Genomic DNA, 23,806 nt, shown 5'->3' with positions numbered 1-23,806 from the left:
ACTCCCTACTTTGAACCTGTTTAGCTGTCTGAGCTCTCACCATTAATTTAGCACTTCTTTTGCTTTATGTGGTAATTATTTGCATACAAGAAATGTTTCCCAGATAAACGTTTCCTTATAAACTACTTAAGGACAGAACTTGTCTTTAATGATTTCTTTTACTCCATACAGTGTGAAACCAGTGCCAGGCACACATGAACCAGTTAGCTGTGTTGATGGAAATAATCAATAAACAATCTATAGTAGGAATAGAAAAGAGTTTTATTTGAGCCAAATTGAAGACTATAGCCCCAGAGACAGCTTCTCAGATAACTGTGAGGAACTGCTTTGGAGAAGCATGGTTTTCACATGGTTTTATATATTGTTGGAACAAAGAACATCAAACAAGTCAGGGATACATTCCTGCAACGTTTCAAAAAAAAGAGATCACCCTGTTCACAATTAGTTGGTATCACCTTGGTGTCTGGGAAGGGAGTCTTACCATTGAAGGAATACCAGCATTGGCATTCAAGGAGGGGAGCCATTTAATCTTATTTTATTTTATTTTATTTTACTTTATGGCCATGCCACGTGTCTTGTGGGATCTTAGTTTCCCGGTCAGGGATTGAACCCAGGCCCTCAGCAGTGAAAGCGTGGAGTACTAAACACTGGACCACCAGGGAATTCCCTAATCTTTATTTTTAACATGGACATTCTTTACTTCTGGTCAGTGCATACTTTTCTTTAATAATTTAAGCAGATATATTAACACAACATTGTAAATCAACTACATTTCAATAAAAAAATAAAATAAAATAAAGCAGATGTATAATGTATGTTTGGTAAGCTAAAACCAGGCTGTTTTAGTTAGTACAAAATTCAAGTTAACTACATTTAAGCCAGAATGACTTCCCCATACCTCAGTATGTGAAAATTTCTTTCATCACTTCCCCCTTTAGATTGTAAATCTTTCAACAGAAAGCATTGATGATCAAAATATTTGTCCCCTGATGCCAGAGTGATTGCTGCTTGCCCTGGGTCCATCATGTCCCTCAGGACTAGGCCTCTTTTTTTTTGTTTGTTTATATGTGTATAGAGATTTGCTAGTTATCCACATTGAGGGTAAACTAATCAGATATAGTGAACAAGCAAACAGGTATGCGAATGGGAAAATATTTTAGAGACTGTACACTTTAGCAATTGCATTGAATGGTCACACAAATATTGTACACATGCTTTTAGCAGTAGGCTTAAAGCAAGCAGTGATACATGTCATGATAGCTAGGAAAAGAATACTAATACATACTGTGACAATGATAATCGTCTGTAAAGCAAAACAGAAAAAAATTGTCTATTCCTGAGGGGAGTCTACTGAACAGATCATTTAAAGGGTTAGTTTTTCTTACATCTTGTAACCATTTTGCTTTTGGGGAAATTTTTTCTGGGTGTCTCAACTTTTCCAGAGGTATTGATATGTGTAACAAGTAGTATGAGTAATAGCACAAATACCTCCTTGTTTAGCCCGTAGAAAATCTAAGGCAGGGACTTCCCTGGTGGCGCAGTGGTTAAGAATCTACCTGCCAATGCAGGGAACATGGGTTCAGCCCTGGTCCAGGAAGACCTCACAGGCTGCGGAGCAACTACGTCTGTGTGCCACAACTACTGAGCCCGCGCACCACAACTACTGAAGCCCGCACGCTTAGAGCCTGTGCTCCACAACAATGAGAAGTCCACGCATGGCTACGAAGAGTAGCCCCCACTCGCCGCAGCTAGAAAAAGCCCACATGCGACAACGAAGACCCAACACAGCCAAAAATAAATTAATTAATTTAGAAAAAAGAGAAAGAAAATCTAAGGCTACCCTGTTATCTAATATTACTTGGGCTAAGGAATTTAGGGGTGTCTATTGTGCTAAAATGCTTTTTACAGTCTTTTGGCTATTTGACCAATAGTGGCTGATAGATTTCTGATCATCTCTTTGTTTGCATATACTCTTGCATTAGGAACCAGGATTCCCAAAAGATCTTGCCACCAGGTATCTTGGTTTCTTGCTAACATGAATCTTTTGACTCTGTAATGAAGAAAGGAAGGAAGTTCATCTGTTTCCTTATGTACAGAAAATGGGGTAACATAATGTCCTTATAAATATAAATCTTCTATTTACCAGTTATTAAGACGTTTATATGCCCATCCTTGGGAAAGTGGATCAGTTCCAGTACCACATATGAAGACAAAACCTGGGGGAGCACGAGTGATCCCTCCCAGAGTGCTCTCATTGATAGCCTTATTAACTGGAAGTTTTGTCAACACAATATTAAACTATGGGTCATTTCTCTTGTAGGCTTTCCAAAAATCATCTGCATGGTATTTAACATATGGGAGTTGCTGGCATAATTTATTTGCATTTTTCTCTTTAAGACATTTTTCAATAGAGTAAGAGACAGAGTGAAGGGATCCTGGGGTAAGTTGTGCTCAGTCTCTGAGGACTGAGGATAGTATCTGAGGATACTAGATGGACACACTAATGTGTCCATCTAGTATGTTGAAGAATTTGAACGTGAAAGGTTAGGCCAGAGGGGGGTTGGTCTAGAGGGATGGCAATATTAAGTACATCTGAAAGTCAGTGATAGGTATTAAGAGGGGCCTATATTGGTCTTATGTTGACTGAGGAATTTGATGATAGATCCAACAATTGGTTACATTGCCCCAGAAGTATACTTTGTGATAAATTTACTAAGAATTTTTTTTGCCATCCTGAATACAGGGTCAAAAGTATAGATAGAGGTAAAACAATAACTTTAGATTTTGATAGGGGGACAAACATTTGGTAAGCTTTCAACTGAGCTAGTAGAATGGGTCTCACAGTCCTGGTCTGGGTTCTTGGGTTTTACTGTTTACTACTGTTGTCATCTTTTTCTTATCCTGGTGTGAGTGTTGTTGGAGGTCAGCAGTTCTTTCCATAGACCAGTCCAGTGCAGAGGCCCTTCTTAAGTAGAAAATATAAATTAAAGAGTCAATGCCCTTCGGTTTTATTGTGCATATGCTACTATACCTGATAAGGGCACTTTCATCGAGGTTGGAGAGAGAGTCCTTTAATTCATGTCTTTCTCCAGTATGTATAATCCCCTGGTTGTGGGTCATGGGGCAACTGATCTTCATCCAAAGATACATTACTGTGATCAGCTTCAGAAACAAGCTTCGAATATCCTTTTAATAATTCAATTAAATTTTATTATAATGTAACATAGTAACAAGAAGCCAACTAGGGAGTAGAAGGCAGAAAATACCAAACCTCAAAGACAGTAACACTAAAACTTAATATCCATAAAGGTATATTGTTGAAACATAATGTTTTATCTTTAAACTTATCCTATTTCTATCAAATATAGTTAAATTAAAACCAGTTTGTTTGCTAAATAAGTCTGGTTTCAGTAAATTTGGCCTGATTATTTACATAAGTATAATTGATCGTATAGGCTCTTTTAAATTTTGCTTTGCTGGAACTTTTCATAAGGAATCTCAAACTGAACTTTTAAAAGACCTCTCAAGGCCAGGAGAGCCATGCCAAGGACTTGTCATCAGATCCCATCTGCAATAGCTACAGATTTAGGTGGATATCTCTCTTCTTGAGGTCCAAAATATCTTGAGGTTACTGCACCTGCCAGGAAGTGGCCTTCCTTCCTTCCTGGAAAGCTCCTGCTGGGAACCTAAGAGTTTCCAAATTCTGGAGGGATCAGGTAGAGATAAAAGGTAAATGCTTCAATTCTCTTAACAAGGGTATAATTTACTAAATTGCTGTAAGTCATAATTAGCTTAAAGCGAAAATTTCCCTTGCATCTGGACAACAAAGATTAAAAGCTAGTAATATTTCAGACAAAAAGATGTAAAATTATAATCATATTTATCAGTTCATTCAAAGCCATGTAATTAATTTTTGTTCTACTTGAGTCTAGTTTTTTCCATTAGTTCTGTCCACACTGCCTGATGATTGAGGGTGATAGTATTGACAGTGATAATTTCAAGAAGTTTGTGAGGTTTTTGTTGATTTGCCCAGTAAGTGGCTGCCTTGATCACTGGAGACTGTAGAACTATACCCCAAGTGGAAAACACATTTTCTAAGTTTCTTTTTCATGGTGAGGGCATCAGCTTGCAGCAAGGGGAGGCTTTAACCTTCAAACAAAAAGATGGGGTTGGCCAGGGAGCCAAGAAGTGCCAAGCTGTTCTGGGTTTCCCATAGCCCTGACTGTTTATAATTCACAGCTATTGTTTACCCATCTTAATTTCTCTGATCTAGGAGCAGACTCTTGCCATGTTACCAGGACATCAGGATGGCAAAAGTCTGACAATGAGGGGTAAATTTTTGCAAAAACAGAATGGACTTTATCTACATGTGCCATAATCTTTACAGATTCTGTTGGTGTTGTCTTTGTTTTTTTTAAATATTTATTTATTTATTTGGCTGCACCAGGGCTTAGCTGTGGCATGCAGTATCTTCATTTCTGCCTGTGGGATCTTCGTTGCAGCATGTGGGATCTAGTTCCCTGACCCAGGCCCCCTGCATTGGGAGCGTGGAATCTTAACCACTGGACCACCAGGGAAGTCCCTGTCGTTGTTGTTTTTGTATGAAAGTCACCTAGGGTATTTCCCTAATACTCAGGTTCAGTCCCTTTCATGTGAGCCTAAATTTTGATGACAAATAACATTTTATGTTAGGACATATAAGATTTATATGAATTTCATATAATTTCTCAAATACTTATATATAAACACAACATAAAGAAGGCTTAATGTTACCTTTTATTTGACAATGCTTCCCATGTAATTTAATATACAAAATAAGCCTAATTAGTTTAATATCTCTCTTTGAGGTGCTTCAGGACAAAATCACTTTCTTTTCCCTTAACAAAATGCATTTCCATTCTTCTTATCTCCTTTTACTGAAAACACACATCTTATTTTCCTTGTATACTGAAATGCTTCCCTTATTACTTCTAGTAGCTTTAATTACACCTATGTTATAATTTTTAACCCTTAAAAAACCTTAATCTCTTGAGAAGCAGGCTATTGTAAACTGTCATATCAGCACTTTCTGACTGGTAAATCTGTGAACACATTTTATAACCTCTAGAAACGTACATTTTCTTATAATATTCTTCCCTCAATGTGGTATAAGACATAGGTCTAATAAATCCAAATATCTTTAGTTTTTCTTTAGTAAGAAAAGTAGGTAAACTTAGACTTGCTTAGCAATTAATGTTTCAGTATTTTATCTTAATGAGAAATGATCTGGATATTCAATGAATTCTCATCATTCAATTTAACTTAGCAAAACTCTGAAGTTTCAAGTTACCAAAAATTGGAGAAACTATTTTTAGGTAGACAGGCCATAAAATATAATCATTATTTTTTTGAAATTGAAGTATAGTTGATATAAAACATTATATGTTATGGGTGTACAGTATAGTGATTCACAATTTTTAAAGTTTATACTCCTAGACCCTCTGCCTAGGATCTTTCCCTAGGTTCTCTTCACCTAGGAAATGTAACAGTACCCCTTTAAGACTCCAAGTCTTAAGATAACAGCTCAAATAAAAGTCATAGACTGTCACTTAATACAAGGAGATCTAGATATCAGGAAAAACTCACCAACGCACCTGAAGGGTTCTGTGAAGCCAGGGGGGCTCAAGGGGCTGTGCTTGGTACCAAGGCGCTAGTCCAGTATAGACTCCAGGTAACCTCAGATGGGTTTTTCTGATATCCTGCCAACTATGCCAAGCAATATTGATGGAAATAATCAATAAACAATCTGTAATAAGAATAGAAAAGAGTTTTATTTGAGCCAAACTGAGGACTATAGCCAAGGAGACAGCCTCTCAGATAACTCTGAGGAATTGTTCCAGAGAAGCATGGTTTTCAGCAGTATTATATCTTATAAGAACAAAGAACGTCAAACAAGGGATACATTCTTTCAAATCTTCAAAAAACCAGATCACCATGTACACAGTGAGTCAGTGTGGCCTTGGTACCTAGGAAGGGAGTCTTTATCATTGAAAGAATACCAGTATTGGTGTCCCAGGAAGGGAGGCATTTAATCTTTATTTTTAACATGTGCATTCTTTACTTATGGTCAATGCACCCTTTTCTTTAATAATTAAAGCAGATGTACAACGTATGTTTGATAGGCCACAAACAGGCTGTTTTAGTTAGCATAAAATTCAAGTTAATTTGTGTATAAGCTAGAATTATTTCCCCATACCTTAGTATGTAAAAATTTCTTCCATCAATAGTTTGAATGAAAGAACCTATTTGAAAAATATATATATATTGTTAGTTGGAAGTATGTCTGTCATGGAATTTCAACCTATTGAATCAAAAAGTGATAATTTGGAAATCCAAATATTCCTATCTTTGCATTTAAGACTTTTAATGTGACTGCAACTTAACTTTTCAATCTAATCTTTCCCTCCTACACTGTGTTCTGAAACCATAGTTGATGTGAGAATGTCCAGAGGGTAAAAAGTCACAGAATGAACAAGGTACATTTTCCCAGAGACTAGTGTTTACTTAAAGATTTTTCTTAGAGATGGGGGTGGATGGGGAATGTGAACTTCTGCACAAATATGCTTTGTCAGATTTTTCATTGCGGGCATTATGGAGGATTAGGTGTCTAGAGAAACTCTCCTGGTATAGGACACCTAAAAATGTATATATATACATATATATATATAATCAAATGTTGGTGTTTGCTCTGGAGGCATCTGTCTACATGGATGGCCTAAAGCTTGAGTTCTAACAGGTGCAGTGAGCAGGAGAGAAAACTAAAGGCTTGTCCCCTTATGGTGGAAGATTGGATGGAAATCCCTACATGGATCTGAGAACCCCAAGGAGATATAGTACTTTACTTCAGCTTATAAACAAGGAAGAAAATACCACACAGAAGGATTTATCATTGACTCTTGTCTGTCTCAACTTAAGTTTTGTTGGAGGAAAAACATGACTTTGGCAAAATTTCTGAACTATGCAAAAAACAAACAAAAGATTCCAACTAAAAATGTAGTTTAAAGTGGGCTTGGATGGCTACTTCTCCACCTGGCAGAAGTACCTTGCAGAGCAAATTCAAATACTCTCTGGGAAAATGCACTTTAAACCTAGGCCTCAGAGACACCCCAAGGAATATGAGCATGCGTATGGTAACTCTGTTTAACTTTTTGAGAAACCGCTGAACTGTTTTCCAAGGGGGCTACACCATTTTACCTCCCTACCAACAATATAGGAGGGTTCTAATTTCTCTGCATCCTGGCCAACACTTGTTACTATTTGTCTTTTTTATTATAGCTGCCCTAGTGGGTATGAAATAGTATCTCACTGTGGTTTTTTGTTTCTTTTCAATTAATTTATTTTATTTTATTTATTTTTGGCTGCATTGAGTCTTCGTTGCTGCACACGGGCTTTCTCTAGTTGTGGTGAGCAGGGGCTACTCTTCATTGCAGTGCGTGGGCTTCTCATTGAGGTCGCTTCTCTTGTTGCAGAGCACAGGCTCTAGGTGTGCTGGCTTCAGTAGTTGTGGCACACAGGCTCAGTAGTTGTGACTCACGGGCTCTAGAGCGCTTGCTCAGTAGTTGCTGCGCACAGGCTTAGTTGCTCTGTGGCATGTGGAATCTTCCTGGACCAGGACTTGAACCCATGTCCCCTGAATTGTCAGGCAGATTCTTTATCACTGCGCCACCAGGGAAGTCCCTCTCATTGTGGTTTTGATTAGCATTTCCATAATGACTGATGACATTGAGCATCTTTTCATGTGCTATTGGCTATTAGGTCTTTGGAGAAATGTCTATTCAATTTCTTAGCCCATTTTAAAATTGGGGTTTTTATCTTTTTATTGTTGAATTAAGAGTTCTTTATATATTTTCAATACAAGTACTTTCGATAAAGTATAATTTGTCTAATTTTTCTACTGTTGCTTGTACTTTGGGTGTCATACCTCAGAAATCATTGCCTAATGTAAAGTCACAGAGATTTAGGCCTATGTTGTATTTCTAAGAGTTTTATAGTTTTAGCTCTATTTTGAGGGTTTTTTTCTTTTTTGTACATGATCTGAGATAGATGTTTAACTTCATTCTTTTCCATCTGGCTGTCCAGTTGACTCAGCATCATTTGTTGAAAAAGACTATTCTTTCCCCATTTAAGTGACTTGCCACCCTTCTCAAAACCAATTTACCATAAATGTAGGGTTTGTTTTTTCTTCTGGACTCTCACTTCTATTCCATTGATCTATATGTCTAAATTTATACCATAATATGGTTTTCTGGTTTTTTTTTATTGAGGAACAGTTGATTTACAATATTATTAACCTCAGGTGTACAACAGAGTGATTCACAATTTTATAATTATACTCTACCTATAGTTATTACAAAATATTGGCTATATTCCTTGTGCTGTATAATATATCCTTGTAGCTTATTTATTTTATACATAGTAGTCTGTACCTCTTAATCCACTACCCGTATCTTATCTCTACACCCTTCCCTCTCCCCACTGGTAACCACTAGTTTGTTCTCTATATCTGTGTCTGCTTATTTTTGTTATATTCATTCATTTATTTCTTAGATTAAGATACAGTATTTATCTTTCTCTCTCTGACTTATTTTACTAAGCATAATACCCTCCAAGTCCAGTCATATCGTTGCAAATGGCAAATTTTCATTCTTTTTTATGGCTGAAGAGTATTCCATTGAGCATATATATCACATCTCCTTTCTCCATTTTCTGTTGATGGACACTTAGGTTGCTCCCAAACCTTGGCTATTGCAAATAATGCTGCTATGACACTGGGGTACATGTATCTTTTCAAGTTAATGTTTTCATTCTCTTTGGATATATACCCAGGAGTGGAATTACTGGATCATAAAGTAGTTCTGTTTTTAGTTTTTTGAGGAACCTCCATATTATTTTCCCTGGTGGATGCACCAACTTACATTCCCACCAGCAGTGAACAAGTGTTCCCTTTTCTCCCCGTGCTCACCAACATTTGTCATTTGTGGTCTTTTTTTTTTTTTTTTTCTGTGATAACTGCCAGTTTTATTCCCCTGGCTAAGAGATCCAGAGGTAATTTGAGGTTTACATTTTTTTTAATAGTTCTTTCTTCAAGAATTTAGGTGCCCCCATTGCCCTTATAAGCTGGTTGCAAATTATTTGATTGACTCTTAATTATAAAAAAAAACTTTAATTCTTTTTGTATGTGTGACATGTTCATTAAAAAATACATATGAGCAAAAAGAAAAAAACTCACACCACACAGAAATAAGCACAGTTAAATTTTTGATATATGTATCTATGTATACACACGCACACACACACACACGCAATTTGAGATTTTCTCCTACATATGTGAGCTGATACTAAATATGCTACTTTGTAACCTGTTATGTTTTACTTTACAATATGGAATGAACATATTTTCATGCATATGTGTGAAACTTCCCAATTGAAAAACAGACCTGGAGAATGTGTCAAAATACAAAATCCAGATGCTGGTAATAAGGACACTACCTAAAGCAAAACTCCACCAGATGATTAAAAATAAAACAAAAGTCAAAGATACATCAGAAAATGCTAACAGAAAGAAAGCAGGCACCAGATTTTAATATCAGACAAAAAATTTAAAAAAAATTCAAGGCCTAAAGCACACAGGATGAGGACGGCTGCGTGAGTGTCTTTGCTCCCAATGCATCATCACAAACGTGTTTCTTACTCTTCTTGTCTCTTCCCTAAGCCTTTCCAACTCATCTACTCCTCTTATCATTTCTTCTGAGTCCAAATGCCTAACCGGAGTGTCCTCTTTATATCCCTGACCAGGCTGAGTCAGCCCTCCTCTAAGGTTTCCTTCTGCTTCCTGGCTTACACCTTCTTCAGAAGGTTGAGGATTTCTTTCTGCCTCCTGTGGTACAGCTTCCATAGGGCGGTCTTCCTCAGCCTTTGGCATGTTCGGTGCTTTTCCTTCATTTTCTTCACAAGACTTTTGCGTGTTGAGTATTTTTCTCTTATTTCATTTTTGAATAAATTAACCCTGCAGGGATCCAGGGGATTTTCCTCCCTCTTCCCTCACTCTATTTGGGTCGCTTCCAAAAGACCAAGAGTCCTGAAAGGATCCGGGGCACTTTTCTCCTCCAGCAATAGGGAGCTGCCTATGGTCTTTTTGATGATAGCCATTCTGACAGGTGTGAAATGATATCTCATTGTGGTTTTGATTTGCATTTTTCTGATGATTAGTGATGTTGGGCATCTTTTCACGTGCCTGTTGGCCATCTGTATGTCTTCTTTGAAAAATGTCTATTTAAGTCTTCTGGCCATTTTTTAATCAGGTTGTTCATTTTTTGTTATTGTGTTGTATGAGCTGTGTCTGTGTGTCTATGTGTGTGTATATATGTATACATATATATATGATATTAACCCCTTATTGGTCATATCATTTGCAAATATTTTCTCCCATTCAGTAGAACCTTTTTTAATTTTGTCAGTGGTTTCCTTTGCTGTGCAAAAGCTTTTAAGCTTAATTAGATTCCGTTTGTTTATTTTTGCTTTAGTTTCCTTTGTCTTAGGAGGCAAATCCAAAAAAATATGGCTACAATTTACATCAAAGAATATTCTGCCTATGTTCTCTTCTAGGAGTTTTATGGCTTCAGGTCTTGCATTTAGGTCTTTAATCCATTTTGAGTTTATTTTTGTATATGGTATGAGAAAATGTTCTAATTTCATTCGTTTACATGTAGCTGTCCAGTTTTCCCAGAACCACTTATTGGAGAGATTAGACATCTTTTCCCCATTGTATATTCTTGCCTCTTTTGTCATAGATTAATTGACCATAGTGTGTGAATTTATTTCTGGCCCTCTATTCTGTTCCATTGATTTATGTTTCTGTTTTTGTGCCAGTGCCATAATGGTTGGTTTTTTTGTTTGTTTGTTTGGTTTTGGTTTTTTTTTTTTGCTGCGTTGCTTCTTCATTGCCGTGCGTGGGCTTTCTCTAGTTGCAGCGAGTGGGGTCTACTCTTCATTGAGGTGCATGGGCCTCACGTTGTGGTGGCTTCTCTTGTTGTGGAGCAAGGGCTCTAGGTGCGTGGTCTTCAGTAGTTGCAGCACGTGGGCTCAGTAGTTGAGGCACGCAGGCCCTAGAGCGCAGGCTCTGTAGTTGTGGCACACAGGCTTAGTTGCTCTGCAGCATGAGAGATCTTCCTGGACCAGGTATCGAACCTGTGTCTCCTGCACTGGCAGGTGGATTCTTAACCTCTGTGCCACCAGGGAAGTCCTGCCATACTGTTTTGAATTTTACTTTATTTATTTACTTTTTATACAGCAGGTTCTTATTAGTTATCTATTTTATACATATTAGTGTATATATGTCAATCCCAATCTCCCAATTCATCCTGCCACCCCCACCCCCCCATACTGTTTTGATTACTATAGTTTTGTAGCATAATTTCAAGTCAGGGAACGTGATTTCTCCAGCTCCGTTCTTCTTTCTCAAGATTGTTTTTGCTATTTGGGGTCTTTTGTGTTTCCATACGAACTTTAAAATTATTTGTTTAGTTCTGTTAAAAATGTCTTTGGCACAGTGGTTAAGAATCTGCCTACCGGGCTTCCCTGGTGGTGCAGTGGTTGAGAGTCTGCCTGCTGATGCAGGGGACGCGGGTTCATGTCCTGGTCTGGGAAGATCCCACATGCCGCGGAGCGGCTGGGCCCGTGAGCCATGGTCACTGAGCCTGCGCGTCTGGAGCAACGGGAGAGGCCACAGAGCGAGAGGCCTGCGTACCGCAAAAAAAAAAAAAAAAAAAAGGTAAGAATCCGCCTACCAATGCAGGGTACATGGGTTCTATCCCTGGTCCCGGAAGATCCCACATGCCATGGAGCAACTAAGCCTGTGTGCCACAACTACTGAGCCTGCACTCTTGAGCCCATGCCCCACAACTACTGAGCCCACATGCCACAACTACTGAAGCCCACAAGCTTAGAGCCTGTGCTCCGCAACAAGAGAAGCCACCGCATTGAGAAGCCCACGCACCACAACAAAGAGTAGCCCTCGCTCAACGCAACTAGAGAAAACCCATGCACAGCAACAAAGACCCAACGCAGCCATAAATAAAAAAATAAATAAATAATTTTAAATGCCTTTGGTATTTTGATAGAGATTGCATTGAATCTGTATATTGCCTTGGGTAGTATGATCATTTTAACAATATTAAATCTTCCAGTCTGTGAACCCAGTGTATCTTTCCTTCTGCTTGTGTTGTCTTCTATTTCTTTCGTCAGTGTCTTATAGTTTTCTGAATACAGGTCTTTTGCCTCCTTGGGTAGGTTTATTCCTAGGTATTTTATTCTTTTTGATGCTATGGTAAATGAGATTGTTTTCTCAATTTCCATTAGTTAGTTCTTTGTGTATAGAAAAGCAACAGATTTCTGTATATTAATTTTGTGTCCTACAACTTCACCAAATTCATTAAAGAGCTCTAGTAGTATTTTGGTGGGGTCCTTAGGATGTTCTATGTGTAGTATCATATCATTTCAAACAATAACATTTTTATTCCTCTTTTTCAATTTTGATTCCTTTTCTTTTCTTTTTTTTTTTTTTGCATGATTACTGTGGTTAGGACTTCCAATACTGTATTGAATAAAAGTGGCGAGAGTGGGCAACCTGGTCTTGTGGAACAAGGATGATCTTGGGGGAAATGCTTTTAGCTTTTCACCATTGAGTATGTTAACTGTGGGCTTATCATACATAGTCTTTATTATGTTGAGGTATGTTCCCTCTATAACCACTTTGATGAGAGTTTTTATCATAAACTGATGTTGAATTTTCTCAAAAGCTTTTTCTGCATCTATTGAGATGATCATATGGTTTTTATTCTTCAAGTTTTAAATATGGTGTATCACACTGATTTGTGGATACTGAACCATCCTTGCACCCCTAGGATAAATCCCCCTTGATCCTGGTGTATGATCCCTTTAATGTATTGTTGGATTCAGTTTGCTAATATTTTGTTGAGGATTTTTGCATCTATGTTCATCAGTAATATTGGCCTGTAATTTTTTTTTTTTTTTTTTTTTTCGGTACGCGGGCCTCTCACTGTTGTGGCCTCTCCTGTTGTGGAGCACAGGCTCCGGACGCACAGGCTCAGCGGCCATGGCTCACGGGCCTAGCCGCTCCACGGCATGTGGGATCTTCCCGGACCGGGGCACAAACCCGTGTCCCCTGCATCGGCAGGCAGACTCTCAACCACTGTGCCACCAGGGAAGCCCGGGCCTGTAGTTTTTGTGTGTAAGTGTGATATCTTTGTCTGGTTTTGCTATCAGGGTGGCCTTGTAGAATGAGTTTGGAAGTGTTCCTTCCTCTGCAATTTTTCTGGAATAGTTTGAGAAGGACAAATGTTAACTCTTCTCTAAATGTTTAATAGAATTCGCCTGTGAAGCCATCTGGTCCTGGACTTCTGTTTGTTGGGAGTTTTAAAATCACAGTTTCAATGTCAGTACTTGTGATCGATCTGTTCATACTTTCTATTTCTTCCTGGTTAAGTCTTGGGAGATTGTACATTTCTACGGATTTGTCCATTTCTTCTAGACTGTCCATTTTATTGGCATATAATTGTTCATAGTTTCTTATGATCCTTTGTAACCTTATGCCATAATATCTTTTAAAACCTAATCTAATGATATTTTATCACTCTGCCATGTTCTGTGGATTACACAGATCTACTCTGGTACAATACAAGAGGAATTACGTAAGACTCTGAGTACCAGGAGGTGAGAATCCTTTGGGGACATCTTGGAGGCAAGGTACAACATAACAGTAAACATGTAATTATTATCTGGATGTACAAAAATATATGCTTTTTGTAATTTAGTAATACAATCAGACTTCTAAATCTAATAAAGGCTAGTTTCAAAATACTTACCCTAATCATCATGTTTAATGGCAAAACATTAAAAACATTCTCTTTCAAACCAGGAAAAAGACAGAAATGCCCACTTTCCCCACTCTACTCACCATTGTATTACAGGCCTTAGCCAGTGTAATAAGGCAAGACAAGGAGAGAACTTGAAAGGAAGACATGACCCTGTAATTCTTTGGTGATGATATGATTCCTACATGAAAAACTGAGAAAGAATCTATGAACAGTTAATGAGAACAGTTAGTAAAACTTCTAGATATGATTATACCAGCAGCAAAAAAGAACATTTATTTAAAAATGATAGCCTTACTGTAGCAACAAAAACTGTTAAATAATCTGGAAAAAATGTATAAGATCTTAGTGGAGAAATTTATAAAAGCTTATTGAAAGACATTAAGGAAGACTAAATAAATAGTGAGATATAGCCTATTCTTGAATAAGAAAAATCAGGCAAGAGAGTCATGCCGTACTAGATTGAAAAAAATCTTAACATTCAGTTGTAATTATTGAAACAATGTGGTATTGACAAAAAGATTAATAAGTCTATGGAACTGACAAGAAAGCACAGAAACAGACCATGCTTTGGGAACTTGACATACAATAGAGTTTTCAGTTGAGAAAAGATGCTCAATTGGACCTATTTAAAGTTTTTTCCTTGTATCAAACAAAAATAAATTCCAAGTGGATGATTAAAGACTCAAATATGAAAAACAAAACTTGTAAAACTTCTAAAATAAATTACAGAAAACCTTCTTTGTGATCCCATGGTGAAAGAATTTAAGACAGAAAAGGGTGAAACCATAAAAGAAAATATTGCTACTTTCTGTCCATCAAAATACACTATAAAAAGAGTGGAAAATGCAATAAACAACCTAGAAGAGACTTGTAATGTATATAACTGACAAAGTATTAGTACTCATAATATTTTTAAATTTTACAGAGAAAATCTAATGCAAATACAAGCAAAAGCCTTGAGGTTATGAAAGAAAAAACACAAATGGCCACTAAATATATGAAAATGCTCAAAGTCCCTAGTAATCAGAGAAATTCAATCTAAAACTATAATCATATTTCATATCATGTGTACCGTACAGGCAAAACATAAAGGGTGATGAAGATGTAGAACAACAGGTACTCGCATTCACTACCAGCGAAAGTTGGTACAACCATTTTGGAAGACAATTTGGTATTTTTCTGGTGTTCTATTGCTGCATACAAGCCACCCCAAATTTAGTGACTTAAAATAACATTCCACAGTTTCTGTGGGTCACAAATTGGAAGGGGCTTGGCTGGGCAGCTCTGGAATCATTCATTCAGTTCCAGTGGGTCATCTGGGAGTTGGGGCCACTAGGAACTGGCTGGAATCATTCTTCATATTGTCTCAGCATCCCTCCTTGGGACCTCTCCACTTGGGCAGCTAGATTGAGCTCATAGCATGGTGGCCTCCGGCCTCTGGTTGGTCAGAGTCCTTATAAAGAAGCTAAAATCTTTTAGGAGCAAGTATTTGAGCTAACAAAATAGAAGGTGTATGGCCCTTTATAAACTAGCTTTGAAAGTCACACAGAGTAACTTCCACCATTCTCTATTGATTTAAAGTTACAAAAGCTCACCCACTATCAAAGAAAGGGGACATAGACTCCATGTCTTGATGGGAGATATGTCAAGGTCACATTGTAAAAAGAGCATTTGGATGGAAGATATTTTTGTTGCTATCTTAAGAAAATATTATGTGCCATAGGCACTATTTACTAAAATTTACTTCACTCCTGGATATTTACCTTACAGAAATTCCTTCCCATATGCCTCTGGAGACACAACACTTTGTAATTACAAAAAACTGAAAACAACATGTTCAGCAACACTGGAATGGATAAATATACGGCAATATTCTTCATAAGTGAAAGTGAATGAACTCTAACCACACATATTGATATGAAAGAATCACAAAAACAATGTGGAACTGAAAAGGCAAATTGTAGAATATATATATCATTTATATCAAGGTCACAAATAAGTAAAGCTATTTATGCTACTTTATGTTATATTGTTTAGGAGTATCTATATTTGTGGTAAACTAGTAAATTATAGAGAAAAGCAAAGGAATGAGTAACATAAAATTCAGGATAGTGGTTTCCTGGGGGGAAAACAAGCAGAAGGAGAATAGTCTGGGAGGGGTATACTGGGAGCTTTAAGGTTCTGGGCTGTTTTATTTCTTAAGCTGAGTGGTAGTTACTTACTGTTCAGTTTAATAATAAACTGTTTATTAGGTTTTGAATTTGAAATAGGTTTGAAAACAGAACAGTTTAATAATAATATTTAAAATAAATGTATATATTCGTGACAATTCTCACAAAATTCAAAAAATATGTATTTATATAAAGGGTTTTGCCACATGTATAATGAACCTCCTTTCCCAAGAAAGTATATTAGCCAAGTTTAGAAATAGGAAACTTGTTTTCTCCTCTGATAATAGACATCTGAAACATTATATTTACATAGCACCATTGATATGATAGACTGGTATGCAAAGCTTGCATTGATTTTAAAGCTAAAACATGAGATTTCAAAGACATTGAGTGGGGATATGGGGACAAACGCTTAAATTTCTTGATGAATGGGACATTTGAGTTTATTCTTTCTCTGTAAGGAGATATTTTGGCAGAAAAGTTTTGAGAAGCTCTGAGTCTCCTGGCCAACTTGATTACTCATTATTTCCTGAACACATCCTGTATCTTCTGACTTCGTGCTTTGGCTCCTGCCAAACCTTTCAAGTCACAAAATTTACTTGGTAAAAGAGAGGAGGTAAAAAGCCAACTTGTTCTTGTCCAGAACCAGGACGATTTGATCTACATTCTGTGTTCCTACAGAAGGGAAACAATCCTCTAACATTTGTGCAAGTCTGCCTTATGACCTAAAATTTGAAGACCTGGATCCATTGTTTCATACTGACGTTGCAACTGTACAAACTCAGCCAATAAGGGCGATTGTTTCCAGTTGATAGCAGTTTGGTGAAATTAATTGTTGCTTGACATTATTTTTGTTATTTAAAATTCATTCAGCCCTGACAACCTATTAGGGAATCTTAGTCAAATTTCTAACAGATGGCTATTTACTATATTGCTAAAACCACCACAATTATTTCTTGAACTTTTCCTGGTAATTTCTGCAGAGTTAGATTCCAGTGGAAATTAAAGGTGGACTGTTAGAACATTGCATAGAGGATATTATATAGTTCCAGAGTGGCTTTTCATCCCTGAGTATGAAGTTTAATGTGCTCCTACGTCTTCTTCTAAAACAATATACCGAAAGACATGTCTCATTACCACACATTGCCCAGCCCGACTCCGAGTCAGTGAACCTCTCACCTCCATAGATTGTTCATCGTGCCAAAGGATGTACATTAGTGAAGCAAACTGGGTAAACTTGCTCTCTATTGCGTATGCTTTTGATGTCTTGAAGGCAAAAGTCTTGACTCTTCACACCTATCACTCCTGTCTATTTTTGGATTTCTTAAATCCATGATTTCTCAAGAAATCTCTTGAGGTGTACCTCCCACTTCCTATGTATGTGATTCAGTTAAATTCAAAATCTATTAATTGTTTCCTATACTTACTGTGTTACACACTACACAGGGGAATCAAGAATGGGTAAGACCATCTCTGTTCTTCAGGAACAACAGAGAATTTTGTGTGTGTGTATGTTTGTGTTTGTGTGTGTATACAGGAAGTTGAAGTAGGTGGTTAAAAAGTATATACATAAAAAAAAAAGTATATAGATAACTGTAAATAAGGCAGGTCACACATGCTATTTGTAGGCCCACCAATAACATTTGTGGGATTGAGAACCAAAGAATAAATTGAGGCCCACGTGCCTTATGTTTAAGTCTTTAAAAGTTATAAATCAAGTTCACACAGGACTATCAAAGAAAATATATCTTCTTATATCAACAACAAACCTTTATAAAAATCAAATGGGAAAATATATCTAAAGCTATAACTTTTGTATGACTGAAAGAGAAGTAAAATGTCAAATATTACAATTTAAATATTATTGCATGTGTCTAGATTTTCGGCTGATGATCCAATGATATCTGGATGGGGAATAAAATTAAAACCTATGTAATTCATATATTATCATGTATTTATTTCATAACTTTTATCTTGCCATCATCAACAAAATCATTAATTATGTTATCATCAAGATTTTCATTTTTTGTGCACTATCTACAGTAATGACTCAAAGTATTAGTATAAAAAATGTAGTAGAATTTAAAGTGTACAAAAATTGAATGTGTTGAATATATTTTCATTAGGAAAGTACATGTAAAATGTAAAATAAAAATTATTTTAATATATGTTTTAAGTTATTTCATTTATAAAATATTATAAAATATAAATTATATATATTTATATATATAATATATATATAAATATAAAATGGAAAAATAAAATATAATTAATGAATATCAATATTTTAAGTCATATTATTTAAATAAAACTGGCATTTAAAAATGTTTTTCTTTTTGTCTGATGTATTACATGTAGTGAAGTACACAGACTTAAGTATATAGTTAGAAGAACTTTTACATTTGTGTTCACATGTAATCACCACCCAGATCAAGACACTGAATATTTCTAACACAGCAGCAGGCTCCCTCATGCCTTCTCTTAATTGATAACTTGGCAAAAGGTAACCACCAATCAGACCTCTATATTAGTTTTTTCTGTATTTAAAAATTACTTTATTTAGATATAATTCACATACCATAAAATTCACCCATTTAAAGTGTACAATTCAATAGTTTTTAGTGTAGTCACAGAGTTGCACAACCATCACTACAATCAATCTTAGAACACTTCCATCACCCCCAAAAGAAACTGTATCTCTTAGCAGTCACTCCCAATTTCCACTCAATTCTCCCAGCTCTGGGTAATTACCAATGTTCTTTCTGTCTCTACAGATTTACCTATCCTGGACGTTCCATATTGATGGAATCATATAATATGTGGTCTTCTATGACAGTCTTATTTCCCCTTAGCATAATATTTTCAAGTTTTATCCACGTTGAAACATACGTCAGTACTTCATTTCTGTTTATGGGTGAATCGTATTCAATTATATGGATATACCATGTTTTATTTATTCATTCATTAGTTGATAAGCATTTAGTTTGTTTCCACTTTTTGGTTATTATGAATAATGCTGCTATGAATACTTTGCACAAGTTTTTGTGTGGACAAATGTTTCTCTTGGACATATACCTAGGAGTGGAATTACTGGGTCATATGGCAATTATATGCTGAACTGTTAGGCTGTTTTGCAAAGTGGTTGCACCACTTAAATATTTTTACTGTAAAGTCTATTTTATCCGATATTAATATAGCCACTCCAGCTTTCTTATGATTGCTTTTTGAATGATTCATGTTTTTCCATTCTTTTAATTTCAACCTCTGTGTATCTTTGAATCTAAACTGCTCCTATAGGTAGCATATAGATGGATTTTGTTTATTAATGTATTCTGTTCAATTCATTCACACAATGTTATTATTATCGATATAGTTGAATTTATGTCTGCCATTATAATTTTTGTTTTCTGTGTCTCATGTCTTTTTTGTTCATCTCTTCCTACTTTACTCTTTTTTTCTTTAATTGAATATTCCTTAGCGTAACATTTAAATTTCTTTAATGATTTTTTCCCTATATTTTTTGGAGTTATTTTCTTAGTGGTTTCTCTAGGTCTTACCATATCGTCTTAACTGACCAGAATCTTCTTTAGATTTATACCAACTTAGTTCCAGTAAGATAAAAAAAATCATCTGGTGATTCAGGAAATCTTGAGGGTGTTTCTTACGTGTGTATATTACCTGAACTATTATTACATCTATGGCAGTGCCTAAAATGTAATACTTTGCTATTTAGAGCTAGAGGCAGTCTATCGAGTCAAGCTGGGATAGGTGGCACTCTTAACAGGGATAGGTGGCACTTAACAGGGATAGGTGGCACTCTTCCCTGTATATAAAGAAATCTGTTTGTAGAAAAACAAGTGATGACAGCATGCAAGATGACTGAATCACTAAAACAAGGAATGAAGTTGTGTCTGACCTCTCATTAGTTTGCCCACAATCTTATATTTCAGTTGGCTTCATTAACTCATTCAATATATTTTTCAGGTGGCTCTTACATATTTTGCTGAATGCTTCCAGAATACATAAAAAAGAGAGGAGTCCAACTCTCCAAGAGTTTTCAGGGACATGCCAATCAAGGTTGTCCTGATTTACACTCTTGCCTCGTACTAACTTAGTCACAAATCCTTAACTCCAGATGAGTCTATGTTTTCACTACGCCTGAGTGCCAATGGAGAAATTACACATATTTGAAATGGGATAAAGATTTGTTGCTTGTTTGGTATCATTAAGGGAGATGTGACTCTTTGAAGAACTGAGATGTGGACTTCACTGGCTGAACAGTGGTTAAGAATTCACCTGCCAATGCAGGGGGCACTGGTTCGATCTCTGGTCCGGGAAGATCCCACGTGCCACGGAGCAACTAAGCCCGTGTGCTACAACTACTGAGCCTGCGCTCTAGAGCCTGCAAGCCACAACTACTGAAGCCCGCGTGCCTAGAGCCCGTGCTCCGCAACAAGAGAAGCCACTGCAATGAGAAGCTTGCGCACCACAATGAAGAGTAGTCCCCACTCGCCACAACTAGAGAAAGCCAGCAGGCAGCAACAAAGACCCAGTGCAGCCAAAAATAAAATTAATTAATTAATTAAATTTTTTTAAAAAAAACCTTTCTTAAAAAAAAAAAAGAATTGAGATGTTTGTATTTTAAAACCCGATTTGGTTCCTGTTCAGTTTCCCGTTCTGGCTCCCTGTAGACCCCAGTGTCTTCTTGTGATATGGCTCAGTCCCCAGGTTGAGGCCACTGTTCTCTTCCTTCCCCACATCAAAGTTTAGCTGCATCCCTGGGTGGTAGGACTTTAGATGGCTTTTATCTTTGTGCTTTTCTGTATCTGATTTTATTTTCTGCAGTAAGTATGCATTATTGACACAACCAGCAAAAAAAGTTAGAGCTATTTTTATTGTAAAATTAAACAAATCTTGATTGCTTCTTGTTCAGTTTCTTTAGGTCTCAGTTGGAGATGGACTAGTGCAGCTTAAATATTAACCCGAGTAAAGCTTATTCTTCGTCCTTCTCCAGGAAGCATTTTCTTACTTCAGTCAGCATTAACTCCAGCCACCCAGCCTGCTATGCTGAAAATCCTGGATACATCCTGAACCACCACATCCAAACACTCTCTAATTCTGTTAATTGTCTGTTTAAATCTCTGTCAAATATGCCCACCCCACTTGCTACTGCCCTAGTTTAGGCACTTATCATCTCTCATCCATAGTACTGTAATGCTCTTCTAACTGGTCTCTCCACCTTCAGTTTCATTTCCTCTAGTACAGTACAGTCTCCTAAATCATGACTCTTCCCTACTTAACATCCTTTACTGGCTCCCCACTGTCTATGGGAGTCTGAGTCAGAATGTCTCAGCATGGTCTACATATTTCTTTTTTTTTTTAAAGTTTTTATTTTATATTGGAGTATAGTTGATTAACAATGTTGTGTTGGTTTCAGGTGTACAACAAGGTGATTCAGTTATCCCTATACATGTATCTATTCTTTTTCAAATTCTTTTCCCATTTCTTAAGCCCTGACACCAACTTTATCTCTTGCCACTTCTTGGTAAGTAACCTACACTTCAACAATACTCAACTACTTTCCAGTCTCTTGCATAGTTCTGGCTCTAGTTCTGACTCCCTCTTGTCTTGTTAGCCTTTGACCTTGTTTTTCTTTTGCTTAGAATGTCCCTCCTCCCTTGCCTGCCAGTTAAATTTCTCTTTCTTCCTACTGGTTCAGAAAGCTAGAGTCAGGTAGACTTCCTCCATTCAACCTTCCCTCTCCTAGAGTAGCAGGCTGTGATAATCATTCTATCTGCTCCTACTGAATCCAGAAGATAACAACATCAAAAATAATGATAAGCCTCAGTGTAGAAAAGTGTAAAATAACTGTTGATATTTATTGACTACTTCTATATGCCAGCGTCTGTACTTGGAGCTCTGTAGGCATTGACTCATTTCATCCTTACAGTGACCCTGTAAGGTAGGCACTTAAAAAAATTTTTTTTTTAATTTTAATTTTTTTATGTCTTTACTAGAGTATAATTGCTTTACAATGGTGTGTTAGTTTCTGCTGTATAACAAAGTGAATCAGCTATATGTACACATATATCCTCATAGCCCCTCCCTCTTGCATCTCCCCCCCACCCTCCCTATCCCACCCCTCTAGGTGGTCACAAAGCACTGAGCTGATCTCCCTGTGCTATGCGGCTGCTTCCCACTAGCTATCTATTTTACATTTGGTAGTGTATATATGCCCATGCCATTCTCTCACTTTGTCCCAGCTTCCTTTCCCCGCCCCCCCAACCCCTGCCACCAAGGTAGGCACTTTTATTATCCCTTCTTATTATAATACTTGTCCTACTTATCTTGAAATGGCTAACTTATTGTCAATCTCCCCAATAGACAGTTATTTTTATTCATCTTTAGATTCCTAGCAATTAATACAAGTTCCGTACGTGTGGTTTTTGGAATGTGATAAAGCCAATATTCATATTTAACCAAGCCTTGATCCCAAGGAGTGAATGATGTGAGATTTTCGGGTCAGTGGTGGGAGAGGCTTGGAGTTTGGGCAGAGGCATTCAGGGTCCCTCCAGTAATATTAAATGATCTTTCCCCTTGAACTAAATGGCATCCTCCTACTTGCTTAAGAAAACCACCTGGGAGTCACCTTGTTTACCACCTTTCTTTACACCTGCACCTCAGGAAAATATCCTGAGATCCTTCAACTTCTGTTTCTATAGCAACCACCCTAATCCAGGTCACCATCGTATATTGCATGGACTTGTCCAATAGCTCTCGATCATTCTCTGGCTTCTCCCTGTTCCATTTCTAACCCCCTGCAAGTCATTCTCTACAAAATAGGTTGACTTAAAAAACAAGACAAGACATAACTTAACAAACAAAAAATCCAAACAACAGGATTAGCCTTCTGCTTAACTTGCTAACCTCAGTCTCATACCCTCCACACAAGGTGTTTCAGGCCTCCCGGCCTTCTGTTCCTCAAACAAGCCAACGTTGTTCAGCATTAGCACTTCCGCACCCATGTCCTCGGTCTAGAATGCTCTTCTTCCCCATAATTGGCATAGCTGGCTCCTCCTCATTTAAGGCTTAGTTCAGATCATCTCCCCAAAAAGTCCTTTCTTGACCACTCTGTTTTGTTTTCTTCTTAACACATCACTACCTGCTATTATTTTATTTACTTTTTTAAAAAAGTTATCTTTTCCACTAGAAATATAAGCATCTAAGTGCTGGGCTTCTGTTATATTCACTCCTGTATCCCTAGCACCAAGAACAAAACACAATATTTTTTGAATGAATAAACGAAACAAGGGAAAAAAACGAGCCTTTTTAGTATGTGTATATAGTGGTGAGCAGTCTTAAAGAAAGGAGTCCCTGTGTTCCTACTGCTCTTAAACTGGTAGGAGGGGAGCGGTGATGTATCAGATCCTATTGTCATCCAGGTGGCAGAATTAGCAATCACAACTGTAGAAGAGGTAAACTGGGTGTGCCTGCCAATGACTGCCAGTCCTGAATTGACTGAACGCTGAAGCCAGGTTCTGCTTCGGGGTGAACAATGCTGGGTGCTCTGGGCGGCCAGGGGAACTTATACAAATCTCTTTGTTAAAAGGTCCACCGAGAGTAGTCAGTTTAGGTAACCTTGATCCATTTGTTCAGGGCAGCCTGACCGGGTCATGGGTGGCCATCTCAACCTGATAGTGT

The 23,806-nt window shown here is 37.2% G+C and overlaps 1 protein-coding gene and 1 long non-coding RNA gene across 3 annotated transcripts in view; both read right to left on the bottom strand.

Annotated features, from left to right (window-relative positions):
* The window catches only part of LOC307182826, a 46,722-nt gene that overhangs the window by 22,301 nt on the left and 615 nt on the right, over positions 1 to 23,806 (bottom strand). Inside the window, exon 2 of one of the 2 annotated variants that reach the window (XR_013827271.1) lies at positions 5,626 to 5,785. This is a non-coding gene — a long non-coding RNA (uncharacterized lncRNA). The remainder of the gene's footprint in view (positions 1 to 5,625; positions 5,786 to 23,806) is intronic. The other variant, XR_013827272.1, reaches the window with a different exon arrangement.
* LOC307194281 (transcription elongation factor A protein-like 8) lies at positions 9,413 to 23,130 on the bottom strand (the record flags this gene model as incomplete). The annotated part of the gene is made up of 2 exons (XM_079937301.1): positions 9,413 to 10,023; positions 23,046 to 23,130. 2 exons carry the CDS (start codon positions 23,128 to 23,130, stop codon positions 9,650 to 9,652), a joined length of 459 nt encoding a protein of 152 aa, XP_079793427.1. The 3' UTR covers positions 9,413 to 9,649.

Source organism: Stenella coeruleoalba (assembly GCF_951394435.1).
Source record: "Stenella coeruleoalba genome assembly, chromosome: 1".
Lineage (NCBI taxonomy): Eukaryota > Metazoa > Chordata > Mammalia > Artiodactyla > Delphinidae > Stenella > Stenella coeruleoalba.
This window is presented reverse-complemented; position numbering and strand designations above follow the sequence as displayed.